This window comes from Falco naumanni, chromosome 7 (assembly GCF_017639655.2).
Source record: "Falco naumanni isolate bFalNau1 chromosome 7, bFalNau1.pat, whole genome shotgun sequence".
Taxonomy (NCBI): domain Eukaryota; kingdom Metazoa; phylum Chordata; class Aves; order Falconiformes; family Falconidae; genus Falco; species Falco naumanni.
In genome coordinates, this window is record NC_054060.1 from 36,820,155 (window position 1) to 36,833,301 (window position 13,147).

Genomic DNA, 13,147 nt, shown 5'->3' on the forward strand with positions numbered 1-13,147 from the left:
AAAGGTAACAAAAGAACAGAGATCACAGAGATAATAAGGTCTGCAAAAACCCATGGGTGGGAGGCAGAGATATGTGCTTTTGTTGCCTCTTTTGAAGGAAGAGGCAGGGAGAATCCAGCTTTATCCTCCCCGTCTGGCTGGCCTAGCAGCTAGGAGGTAATGGCAAGCTCTTCCCTGAGTACAGGTGTAGTACATGCTGCTACTCGCCCAGGCAGAGCATTAAAGGACGGCAGATGCAGGACACATGGGCTTGGGACAATGAGAAGACTGGTCAGGGACTTCTAGGAGATATGGGTGAGAATGAGTGTGTGCAAATGTGGGACTTGGAAATACCAGGTTTCAGCATTTCCCCCATTAATAGAACTATCTGATAAAACATGAAAGTATGTTAAACTCTTGGTTGAAAAAGGGAACTGTATTTCTCAGATTTGTCCCCACTATTAGCTCTGACAGAAACCACATCTGGAAGCAGTCTTTTTAGCCTAAAACTGAAGCAACACAAAACTGGGATCAGCTAAAATAGAGTAACCATAGGAACACAGTGCCTATCTTCATTAGCCCTCACTGCAGAACAGAACAAAAAGAGTATCAATTATTCACAAGTCATGAAGCATGTTTCACCCAAGCACACAGGAACTTGGGTTAAGCAGAGCTGGGAAAACTTCAGACAGTTTGGTATGAGAATACTTTCTCCTAGTGCACTTGTCAAATAATCTTGACAAAAGAAATCAGTCTGCTTTTGAAGACTGCTTTTCAAAGCTGAGTAACACGATCACAAAAGAGAAACAGGATCATATGACTGCTACATTAGACAGTATAAAGGTGCATGATCTTACACGACCTGCAGACATATGCAAAACCTTCCATAGGTCTTCACATGCTTAAAGTTACATATGTCCCTAAGTCTGAATGACTGAATCCATATTAATCAAGAGATTACAAAGGAAAAGATTTTTTAAAAACAACTTCTTGAGTATTTCAATACAAGTGGCACTCTTAAAATTCTGGAAATCTCAAAAGGAGAGGATATGAATAATTTTAGTAGGATGTTACAGAAAAAAATGCTTGGACCGATTTCCATATATTGTAATAGATTAGCAGTTCTTTAAAATACAGAAGTTATTTTGACTCAAATGTTAGAAAACATTTCAGTTAATGGAATCGAGGGTTTCAGCCTGAAATGCATGTCCTATAGAATTTATAGTATATAACTAGGACTATTTTTATCTAAGAAAAACATGAAAGTTACATCGTTGTGCTTGGGTATAACTGCCACGCTTTATTAGAATAGTGATAAAAAGCCATTAAGCTGCTCTGTGGAAGCAGACAACCAAAGCAGCTGTCAGACAACTGAAATCATAGTCACTATGCAAAGAAAGGAAAGTGTCATACTCAAGAAAGGATTTTGGTGCACATTATTTTATAGAAGCATATGTGTTTGACAAAAAAGGAAAAGAAATGCATTGAGAAGCACCACAAAACCAGACTCAAGGTACAGAAAACAACCAGCCAGAGCAAGCCCCAAAAAGGTGACCCAGACATAAACGTGGAACTTTCTAGGCTGAGCGTTGGCTGAAATCCAGCTTTTTCAGTGGCTTAGAACTGGGAGCAAATAATCTCGCTCTTACAGTTCGGATTTCTCCTGTGTGCTGAGCAGCAGCTCATCTATACACCCTCTTATGTTATTTTTGACACCACAATTAATTTTTCCTTCTAATTAAAATAACCCACAGGACCCTGTATTTTGGCCAGCTGCTTGGGTCAGAGCTGTAACACCACTATTTAGAAGGGCAGAGTCCTATAAATCATTGCATTAATGCAGATACTGATCCCGGTACTGCAGAAACGGCAATGAAACAAGCTGTAATTTTAATTCCTTCATGTGTCCTACATGGTGTCTTACACGCATACTTAATGTATCTTCTTGTGAGATAATAAGTACTGGAAAACTCCCTGAAGACATAATGCTGCAACAAAATCAAGCCTGTAGACCCCAATTCAATCATATTCGCTTGTCTAGGTCAAACTACAGAATAACAGATGCTAAGAATGTTACATTCAGCATCCAGATCTTTGGTTAAATTAATTAATGGATCTCAGTATTGTAATATCCAATTCATGAGCACGCTACCTGGTGTAATTTAAGGATGCTTAACTGGGAAAAGGGCGGGTTAGGCATATAAATATTAAATTCCCAAAAGGCAGCTGAATGCTGAACTAGACAGCAGTCTGGGGTACATCTAAGAACCAACAGAAAATGCCAAGAAGTTGCATCTGGGATGGATTTTTGCCACAGAAACAACATCCTTTTTATTCCTCAAATAAATAAATAGCTATTCTTTAGAGCAGGGAGATTGTCTAGATTCATGCTTGTATCAGTGTACAGTTGTAACATGTAGCTTCACTTGGTATTTATATCCCAAAAGTGGAGCAGCTCCAAGAGAAAGTTTTAGAAGCCTGCTCTGGAACACATGTGATGCAGATCATCCTCCGGAGATATGGAAGACCTGCCTTTAACTCCCTGCTCCCAATCACGTCGTTCAGGATATAAAAATAACCTCCCTGCTAAATGCTGTAATCACAGACCTACTGGGTGTAATGAGATGAATACTTATCAAAGCCTTTATGCAAGATGTGTAAATGTATGTATAAAGACGTCTGTAGCTGTGCCCTTTGAACATCTACTGAGGCTTCCCACAGCAAAGGCTATGTCCAGGCTGAGCGTCCCAGTGGGTGTCAGGCTGCTAACAAACTCGACAGCAGTGGCATCCATCTCGTCCCTACTATTAGCACTTAAATCCTTCAGTAACTGCATTGCTCTTCAGGTCTTCCGAGTTTCTCGGATTTGAACCCTTGATTCTATGGACTCAGCAGCACGGTTTGTTCAGCTTGCAACTGACACTCGCCTTCTAGAAGCGATTTTGTTTTCCCCCCCATTAGGCAAAACGCTTTAACACAGCATCCCTGAGCCATGATTCACCCTGCTGGAGCAGACGTGCCCTGCCCGGCCAGCAGGGCAGGGACGCGGCGCCCAGCCCTCCGCAGCCGCGGCCTGAGGGGGAAGCGGCGCCGCAGGCACCCGCGCAGCCGCCCGGGGGGACCCGCGCCCGGGGCCGCGGCCGGGCGGGCACAGCCGGGCCGCCGCGGTTGCCAAGCGGGTACAGGCGGCTGCCGGCCCGCACCCCGGCTCCAGGCCCTTTTCCCGGCGGGAGGAGCCCCGCGCCTTCCAGGCCTTTCTCAACAGCGCAGAGGGACTGAGGGGGGTGGGTTGGGGCGGTGGGACAGGGGGTCGGGGCGGTCACGCTCCCCCCCCGCTCCCCCCCCCGCTCCCTTCTAGGACGTTCTGAGGCGCAGGGCGGCGCAATACGTCACCCGCCGCTTGCGCAATGCCCCCCGGGCCCCGCCCCCTCAGCGCCGCGCGCGCCCACCCGCCAGCCCGCGCGCCCGCCTCCCGCCTGCGCCCGCCCCCCCCCGCCCGGCCGAGCCGGCGGTTGGACAAACAGGGAGCGCGCGCTCATTCAGCCGCCGGCTCATGCGCAGAGCCCCCCGGCCGGGGAGGCGGCGGACAGCGCCTGTGCAGGACTCGCGCTCTGACGGGCGCCTTTCGCGGCCGGCTACCATTGGCTGCGAGCGGCTCGGCCCCGCCGCCTCGGAGCGCGGCCGGGAGTCTCCGCCCCGTTCCCCCGCGCCCCCCACCGCCGTGCCGCCCCCTCCCCCGTGCCTGTCAGTGAAGGTTCCCGATGGTTCTGGAAGGAGGCGGCGCCGGGCGTATATAAGCCAAGCGGGCGGCGGGGAGTGCGCACTAGTGAAGGTTTGGCTGTGTGGGTAGAGCGCGCTTTCTGCTTCAGCGAGGAGACTCGGAGCTTATTCCCCCGCAAAGGTGAGCAGCGCGGGCGGCGTGGCGGCGGCTGGAGACCCCCGAGGGGTGGCGGCTCGGCGGGAGCGCTCTGCTCCCGCATCCCCGCTGCGGTGGGGGGGGTGGTGCGGGACGTGGCTTTTCTCCTTGCTCCTGCGGCCCCTGTTAAAAGCGAAGGGGGCTCGGAGGGGTGCTAGGTATTGAAGTTCGGGTACGGCTGAAAGGCGGCGAGGTGCCCAAGCCCGTGTATCCAATTCATTTTTGTCTCGGAAATAAAGGGGGGGGGGGGGGCGACACCGGTGGGCAGCTCCTGGGAGAGCGGGTTCTTTAGGTTGCAGAGGTGGGGGAGGGGGGCGTAGGTGGCGGGCAGGGAGGGCTGTTTTTTGTGGAGTAGCCCACCCCTTCACAGGGGCGCAAGAGGCGAGTGACCTGAGCCCGCCTCGCTGCGGAGGGGCAGGCGCGGGGGGGCGAGGGAGCTGTGCTAGGGGTGGGGGGGCGGCCGGCCGGCGTGGAAGCCTAAGGTGGAGGGGTCGCTGCTGGGGCGGGAGTGGGGGAAGGGGCTGCGCGGCACTGCGCTCTGCCCGCCGCGGGGGGTGCGCGCAGCGCGGGGCTGGTGCTGACAGGGAGTGGGTGGAGGGGGGGGGGGGCGGTCGGGGAAGGCTCTGGCAGTTTCTAGAATCTTTCATGGTTCCGGCGGCAGCCTGCAGGGGGCGCTGCGCGGCGGCGCGCGGCGGGCTGCTCGCACTGGGAGGCTCTCCGGGATCGCTCGCCGGGCCACGGCTGGTGGCCGGTTGGCTTATTTGGTTATTTTTTCCTTTGTTAGCTTCGTAGTTAAGCACTGGAGGGTTGCACTTGGTTTCCACTAATTATATGTAGCGATTAAAGTGGGCTCGTGGAGGGCTTTTCCTTTCGAGTCGGATTCGTAGTTGCTGAGCTGTGGCGCGGGCAGAGGATACCTGCGCAGCAGGTGGCCGGTCGGACTCTTGATAACTCTCCGTAGGCCAGAGTGACGAGCTCGTCTGGACCGTATCGGTACATAAATTCTAGTTGTGGATCGTGGCTACATCTCCGAATACTAATTGTGCGAGCAAAATGAGAGGTGGATGTGAGAAAAAGAGAAGTGGGGCCAGATGGGCACGCACCGTTGTGAGAATCTATTTGTCCTGCAGCTAACCTCTCAAACGCAAGGCTGAGTTCTCGGTTTAATTTTCCTCTTCGTAATGTGTGCTTAGTTTGTGATGAGGGGGAAGTTAAGCCGTACATTAAATGGTAGATTAGTGGAGGAGAGAGCGAAAGTTCTGTCTCCCTAAATTGTGCAAACCAAAGCGAATGTAAAGCAGGCCTTGTAGTTACAATGTTGTATTTAACTTCTGCAAGATTCCTGAATTGTTACTGGTAGGAAATGAGATCTGGGGGCAAGTTTCTTTGTGTTCCTGTGGTGTAGTTAGTGTATTGGAAGCCACGTTATCTGAATGCTAATGTCACAAAACGATGTGTGCACCAAGCTGTTCTTGACGGGTTTCAACTCCCTCTCTTTACAGATGCCAGAAGCTGTGCAAACTCAAGACCAGCCAATGGAGGAGGAGGTGGAGACCTTTGCCTTTCAGGCTGAGATTGCTCAGTTGATGTCTCTGATCATCAACACTTTCTACTCCAACAAGGAAATCTTTCTGAGGGAGCTGATCTCCAACTCATCAGATGTATGTACCTTAACTCATACCCTAGTTTGCATCCATTAGGACTATGGAATTCTTTAGGAATAGTAGGGTAATGTTAAAAGTCTGCCTCTTCTCTTACAGGCTCTGGATAAGATAAGATATGAGAGCTTGACTGACCCAAGCAAGCTGGATTCTGGCAAAGAGCTGAAAATTAACCTAATTCCAAACAAGCATGATCGCACTCTGACCATTGTGGATACAGGCATAGGGATGACCAAAGCTGACCTGGTCAACAACCTTGGTACTATTGCCAAGTCTGGTACCAAGGCTTTTATGGAAGCACTGCAGGCAGGGGCTGATATATCCATGATTGGTCAGTTTGGTGTTGGCTTTTATTCTGCCTACCTAGTTGCAGAAAAAGTGACAGTGATCACCAAGCACAATGATGATGAGCAGTATGCTTGGGAGTCATCAGCTGGAGGATCTTTCACTGTCAGACTTGATAATGGTGAGTATTAAATGTTTACGCTCAGGTATGCTTTCTAAAGATTACTGGCATACAGGTGCCTAGTCTGTACATTGAAAAAGCAAAAAAAGACAGATGAAATGGGTTGTACTAGTAATGGGCTGGATCAAGCACAAGCACGGCTGTTCTCTTCCAGTTAGATAACTTGATAACATGATAAAGGAATGCCAGAGTAAATGGTGCATTGTAATTAAGGCTAAGCTTGCAAAGCTTATACATACAAATACTTCTGTAGACTCCTTCAATTACTCTGTGTAGAGAAACTTGAAAGAGAACATACCAACAGACTAATGAGTGAAAATCTCATTAACTGAAATACATGCTGGGTACATTGAGCTTGTTGAAGTGTGTGGACAGGGCTGTTTCTGCACATGGAAGCTTACATTTTCCCTGTGGTAAAAATATTCCTGATGGAACAGTGCCTTTTTGAAGGACTATTGGAGAACTGGGTCAAAGTGTAGTTTGCTGCTGTGCAAGTAAAATGCGTAAACTCTGTTCTAGGTGAACCTTTGGGCCGTGGAACAAAAGTCATCCTGCATCTCAAAGAAGATCAAACTGAATACCTTGAAGAACGGAGAATCAAGGAGATTGTGAAGAAGCATTCTCAGTTCATTGGCTATCCTATTACACTCTTTGTATGTACCTTGCTCAAAATACTAAACACTGCCACCTTAACTTGAGTTCTTGAAGTTTTAAGAAAGCAGTTGATGTGTATTTTGCTAATTAAAATTGTAACAGATCTTATGTGGATGTAGCTCTTGTATTTAATAGCTATGTTTCCAACTTCGTTTTTCAAGATGCTGAGAAATCTTATTTTGGGAGATAAGGGAAAAAAAATGGTTTTGCCAAGCTAGTAGTTTCTGTCTTCAAACCACCAAGAAAATTAACTATGGTTATTTATAGCTATCCATTCCTGGTGGTAATTCAGTGTAATGTAACTATGGTCTACCACATCAGCACATGGGAACAAAACACTTGCATTAGTTGAGTCTAGAAGGCAAACTTGATGTTATGTTGATGTAGTTTCTAGCTTTGTGAGACTAGAGGGAGTACTTCCTGGCTGTTACTGGTAAAACTTACAGGTTTCTTAAATCAACTAACCTCTTCTGTAGGTGGAGAAGGAACGTGATAAGGAGGTGAGTGACGATGAGGCTGAGGAAAAGGAAGAGGAAAAAGAAGAGAAGGAGGAAAAGACAGAAGATAAACCAGAGATTGAGGATGTTGGTTCTGATGAAGAAGAAGAAAAGAAGGATGGAGACAAGAAGAAGAAGAAGAAGATCAAGGAGAAGTACATTGATCAGGAAGAGCTCAACAAGACCAAGCCCATTTGGACCAGGAATCCAGATGACATAACCAATGAAGAGTATGGGGAATTCTACAAGAGTCTAACTAATGACTGGGAGGATCACTTGGCTGTCAAAGTAAGTTCTTGTGTGTCTGCAGGCACAATTGCACTTGGCACTGAAACTGGAAGGTTGCTAAACATGCTGCTGAACTCTGATCCATTGTCCCAGATCTTAATTGTCTTTAAGTTCGTACTACTTGTGGTGATACTGTTTCATCAACACTTCACTGTGTGAGGGTGGCACTTGTGCTACAGTTACTCTGATTACTATTAAGGCTGTGTTTATAATATTAACAAAATCTGCACTACGTGAAAGTGTGTCCACATGCTTTCCCAGTTTGTAGCTTAGTTCTCAAAAATTTCAGCTAAATGCAAATTGAGTTATTTGGGTTTGTAGCTTAGTCTTGAAAAGGCCTAGACTAGAGATAAACAGGATGGTGAAATGCAATTGTCCTTTTGTGTCACACTGGGAAGTGCTGTAAATACACATGCTTCCTGAAGCTTAGCGTGTATAGTGTAGAGAATTGAAGTAAGTCTTCTGAATTGGCCTGCGTGTGTGGTAACAACTGCATAGAACTTTGCGCCGTCTGGCAGGAGAAAGCCTTGTTCTTGACCAGTGACTTGCCTACTGTGTTTTTCCTGAAATCTAGTTTACTGTCTGCCTTCTGCATTTCAAGAACTGCTAAACAGTACTGAAGTGAGAGCTGTCCCAATTGATCTAAACTTACCTTGCTTGCTCGCAGCATTTCTCTGTGGAAGGGCAGTTGGAATTCAGAGCTCTCCTCTTCGTCCCCCGGCGTGCACCCTTTGATCTGTTTGAAAACAGGAAGAAGAAGAATAACATTAAGCTCTATGTACGCAGAGTTTTCATCATGGACAACTGTGAAGAACTGATCCCTGAATATCTGAGTAAGTATATATTTGAGGAAAATGTTTCCCAAAACGTTGAACAGAATAAGTTCGCAACTTTGTTTCCCTGCATATGGTTTGGGGGGGAGACTTGAGCCTAAAACAGAGCTGATCAGGAAGCATCTGAGCAGTTCAAAGTACTGCTTAGTTTGTGTGGTCTAGAGAATTCTGTAGAAACAAATTCATGATTTTAAAAGGGTGAAGTTCCTTGGGTGATGATGGGTTATGGTTTCCTTTGAGATGTGCAAAGCTAATTCTTACCCTGTGTCATCCTCTAGATTTCATGAGAGGTGTGGTAGACTCTGAGGACTTACCTCTGAATATTTCTCGTGAAATGCTGCAGCAAAGCAAAATCCTGAAAGTGATCCGGAAGAACTTGGTGAAGAAGTGCTTGGAACTTTTCACTGAGTTGGCTGAAGACAAGGAGAACTACAAAAAGTTCTATGAGCAGTTCTCAAAGAACATCAAGGTTTGTAGTGTTTCTAGTTTAATAATACTGATAGTAGAACTATCAAGGTTTTTTAAGTCTGAAATAACAAATTACCATAATTGTGGTTCCTTTACATCTAAATGGTTCCTTCTTGTACTCCTGTAGCTTGGTATACATGAAGACTCTCAGAACCGCAAGAAGCTCTCAGAATTGCTGAGGTACTATACATCTGCATCTGGTGATGAGATGGTTTCTCTGAAGGACTATTGCACTCGAATGAAGGAAAACCAGAAACATGTCTACTACATTACTGGTGAGTTGGGTAACACTAATTTTCTGTAAAAGCAGGTACATCTGTAGAAAATGGAAAATAGCAGTTTTCCTGGTGAATTCAGAACTACATTGGGGTGACCACATAGTGTAGGACGTGCCTTGTCAGGCTTGCTGTGGTTCCTTACTGAGGGACTGTCCCCCATGAGGACAGCACAACCAGCTACAGGTAATGGTGCCCCTTGTGCAGCCAGCTTATGCACCATTTATTTTCACTGTGAGCCCAGAAATTACGCTTCAGTCTTGGAGGTGTCTTCAGGGTAGCTTTGTGTTCAGGCTTTAGCTGATAAATTTGACCAGGAGTATCTGAATTCAAGAGCCAGTGCTCAAACTAGGTTTACTATTTGGGCACCAGATACCAAGGCTTTTTCTCAAAAGGTAAATGCTGTGTAGGGCTTCCCTGGTCTGGTTTCTTCCTTGGCAGGAACAATGGTGAGCATTTCTTGCTTGGCATTCCAGGAAATGTAAATAGGCTTTGAAACCACTGAAGTGTATTAGACAAGCTGTGGTGTCAGTTTGAAACACTGGAGTCTTCTGGCCAGCCTAAGCTTTGCAGTAGCCTGTCACACCTCTCGTGTGCCACTCTCTTTTTTTTTTTTTTTTTTTTTTCATGGAAGTGCTGTGTAGGCTTTTCAGAAAATGAGTTATCTGCCACACTACACGTCTGAGGCTCAAACAAGAACTGTGGCATTCTTGTTTCTTGCAGGTGAAACAAAGGATCAGGTGGCCAACTCTGCTTTTGTGGAGCGTCTTCGTAAACATGGGCTGGAAGTGATCTACATGATTGAGCCTATTGATGAGTACTGTGTGCAGCAGCTGAAGGAATTTGAAGGCAAGACCCTGGTTTCTGTAACAAAAGAGGGTTTGGAGCTTCCAGAAGATGAGGAAGAAAAGAAGAAACAGGAAGAGAAGAAAGCGAAATTCGAAAACCTTTGCAAAATAATGAAAGACATCCTTGAAAAGAAAGTAGAAAAGGTAATAGTCATACACTCTGAGTGTAAGGGGCTTAATGATCTGGAAGTTGCTGCAGAGAAGGGTCAGATAGCAGTGTCTGTAAAAGTTACTTTTTCTGAAAGAGCAGTTCTCTGCAAGACAGGGCTTTAATAGATACAAGGTATGATTTTGGGTTTTAGTCAGGTTGGTATTGTGGATTCTTCAGCTCTAGCTAATGAGTCTCGGGTCTTGCATGCCATGTAGCACCATTTTGAAGTTGAACCTTGGTTAAATCACGGAATTGTAAATCAAATGACAAACCCAGGGCTCTGTATTTGGTTTTCTAGGTGGTTGTGTCCAATCGTTTAGTTACTTCTCCGTGCTGTATTGTAACAAGCACATATGGCTGGACTGCCAATATGGAGAGGATCATGAAAGCGCAGGCTTTAAGAGACAACTCCACAATGGGATACATGGCAGCAAAGAAGCATCTGGAGATTAATCCTGATCATTCCATCATTGAAACACTGAGGCAGAAAGCAGAGGCTGATAAGAATGACAAGTCTGTGAAGGATCTTGTCATCTTGCTGTATGAGACGGCACTCCTGTCCTCTGGCTTCAGTTTAGAAGACCCTCAGACACATGCCAACCGCATTTACAGAATGATCAAACTTGGCCTGGGTAAGTCAGAAACTGTCCTGTCTCCCCTAAAAGCCTGGGTGTGGTTCCATGCCCTCGCAGGGTGTGGATCTGTGTGCTGCCTTATACTTGCGGAAAGAGGTTCCCTCATCAGTTGAAGGGCTAGAGGGGATAAAAGTTTGATAACAGTGCACGTGTTTCCTGTACAGGCATTGATGAAGATGATGCTGCTGCAGAAGAAGGTAGTCCAGCAGTTACTGAAGAGATGCCGCCTCTTGAGGGAGATGATGACACATCACGCATGGAGGAGGTGGATTAAAACAGTTTACAGGAACTCATGAATGTTTCCTTGGCTAATACGAATAAGTTATATTTTGTATATTATGAATGTTACCTGCCAAAAAAAAAAATCTTGACACTTTGTCTGCATTCCCTCTTTATATTTATTTTCAAAGATGTTATACCTTTATTTTTGTTACATTGCTTTTTCAGCTGATGTGAGATACAAATGCCATTGAGGGAATACTTTCTTTAACACTGTACAACCCTAAACAGGCAAGTAAGGAGTAGTTATTTTTGTCTGTATTAGCTGGTTGCAGGTGGCAGGGTTTTTTGACTTATTCTTAATTGCCAGAGATGTGGGAAAGAAGTAACAAAGATGGTATGATATCAGGATGTTCAAGTTTGTTTAGTGTTACACAGCTCTTCAACTCTAAATATATCTAACATACAGTACCTAGTAACTAGGTATCTAGGAGAGCTGAAATACTTGGGGAAGCTTTAACCCTTTTGCTCCTAACAAGGTCTTGATGTTTAAAGTTGTTTTTTATACTGTTTAAGGATTCTGGATTGCACTCTACCATAGAATAGAATCCACTGTAAATCTCTATTGTGACTTATGCAACTCTGCATGTACAGTTCAAACCTAGAACTGTAAGAATAAAAGTGTTAAGAATGAGTTGTGCTGCTGACTTGTCTGTTAACACTGGGAACAAAACCTGCTGTCCTCTTTGTATCAGTTGCCGCTTTGGATCATGAGTGCTAGCTGCTGTCCCAGTAAATCTGCAGCACTGCATGTTTTTTGCCATGTTGCTCCAAACTAGTACCACATAAAAGCAGAAAAGACAACTTCAGCTGCCAGCCTGATGCATCGTGCTGTACTGTGACCAGTCTTGCATGTGAGGTTGGGTGGTCGGCACTACCTCACCAGGCGGTCAGGGGGCTCCTGGGCTGTCCTGTGTTCGGTGTTCCTTGGGCTTGATCTTCAAAGGACTAGTAAAGGGAGAGTTAGTAGCCAAGGTCAGCAACTTCCACTGCCTGCTGGGCACCTGGTGCCAATGAGATGGCCTGCGGTGACTTGGGGATGGTTAAAACATCTGCCTGGTACTTGACAGCAAGCCTGAGTTTAATGAACATGTTGGGGAGGAGTGAGAGGGGGTAAAGGCAGGTTGAGCATCCTGTACTGTGCTTTTGTCGAGTCTTAATTTTCTTCCCCTTTCCATTTCTTTCCGTAACACAATTTGAGCTGTTTTCCAAGGTAAAGTAACTTGCGTATGTTCATTGAACAATGACTTACAAAGTGGGTGTAATTTACTACATGGTGTTAAAGAGATGTACTAGCTCTGGGTTTGTAGCACCCACGTCGTGGTAAAAATGCTTTGGCTCTGTGTGAGATGGGCTCTGCATCCTGGGCAATGTCTTCCTGGGAGCCAACACTGGTGACTGGGGTTGTGTTAACCGGGTTACCCAGCCTCAGTAGGGAGATCCAGCAGTAACTGAAAATGGATGCTACTTGTCCTTGCTCAGTCGGCATCTCACCTTTAAGTAAGGAAACATGCTGTTCAAAAACAACTTCTGCAGCTCCCAGCGCTTTACACGCGCTGTTAGGTACCTGGAGTTTGTCAGCCTGTTCCAGCCCCTGGTGACCTAGAGGAGTTGCCTCATGGCACCTACAAATTAGCTCGGAGTCCTGGCTCCCCGCGTGTGGGGCACTTGTCTTCCCCACCTGCCATTCCATGTCCTTAAATGTCCAAAAGCAGTTCAAATTAAGGATGGCAGAGGAGATGGGTGCTTACCGTGTTGGTGACGGCAGGGAGCGAGGTGAGGTAAAGCAATGGCAGAACGTGGAAGTCATTTACTCGGGCAGCGAGGGGAGAGATGTAGTTCCCTCTGCACCACAGCTCGGGCTGGGCAAGATGAACTTCAGCATTGCTCTTGTGCATTCCGTTCCCGGCAGCAGGACTAGGGTGCAATGTCTTCATGTCCCATTACCCTGTACCATAGCAATGAATGTCGCCATGGTAATGAAGATGACATCGAAAGGGACGCAGGCTTCCAGCTTGTGACAGGAGTTGCACAGTTCAAACATGTCAGTACTGACTGGCAGTTGGTGTCCATGAACGAAGCGGTGGCCAGAAGGTAAATGCTTGTGTCTTACGCTGGTAATGCCCTGCTGGTGTGCTGGCTTTTTGTTGAGGTAGTAAGGACACTTACTGCAAGTTCTCTTGCTCGGCTACCTGTT

At 46.5% G+C, this 13,147-nt stretch overlaps 1 protein-coding gene across 1 annotated transcript; it reads left to right on the forward strand.

Annotated features, from left to right (window-relative positions):
- The first annotated feature begins 3,733 nt into the window (after nt 1-3,733).
- HSP90AA1 (heat shock protein 90 alpha family class A member 1) lies at nt 3,734-11,584 on the forward strand. Its single transcript, XM_040600705.1, has 11 exons — nt 3,734-3,880; nt 5,398-5,556; nt 5,656-6,022; nt 6,542-6,675; nt 7,153-7,461; nt 8,129-8,294; nt 8,573-8,763; nt 8,890-9,037; nt 9,761-10,029; nt 10,335-10,668; nt 10,836-11,584. The coding sequence occupies exons 2-11, from the start codon at nt 5,398-5,400 to the stop codon at nt 10,943-10,945; spliced, it is 2,187 nt and encodes a 728-aa protein (XP_040456639.1). The 5' UTR covers nt 3,734-3,880; the 3' UTR covers nt 10,946-11,584.
- Nucleotides 11,585-13,147: the final 1,563 nt, after the last annotated feature.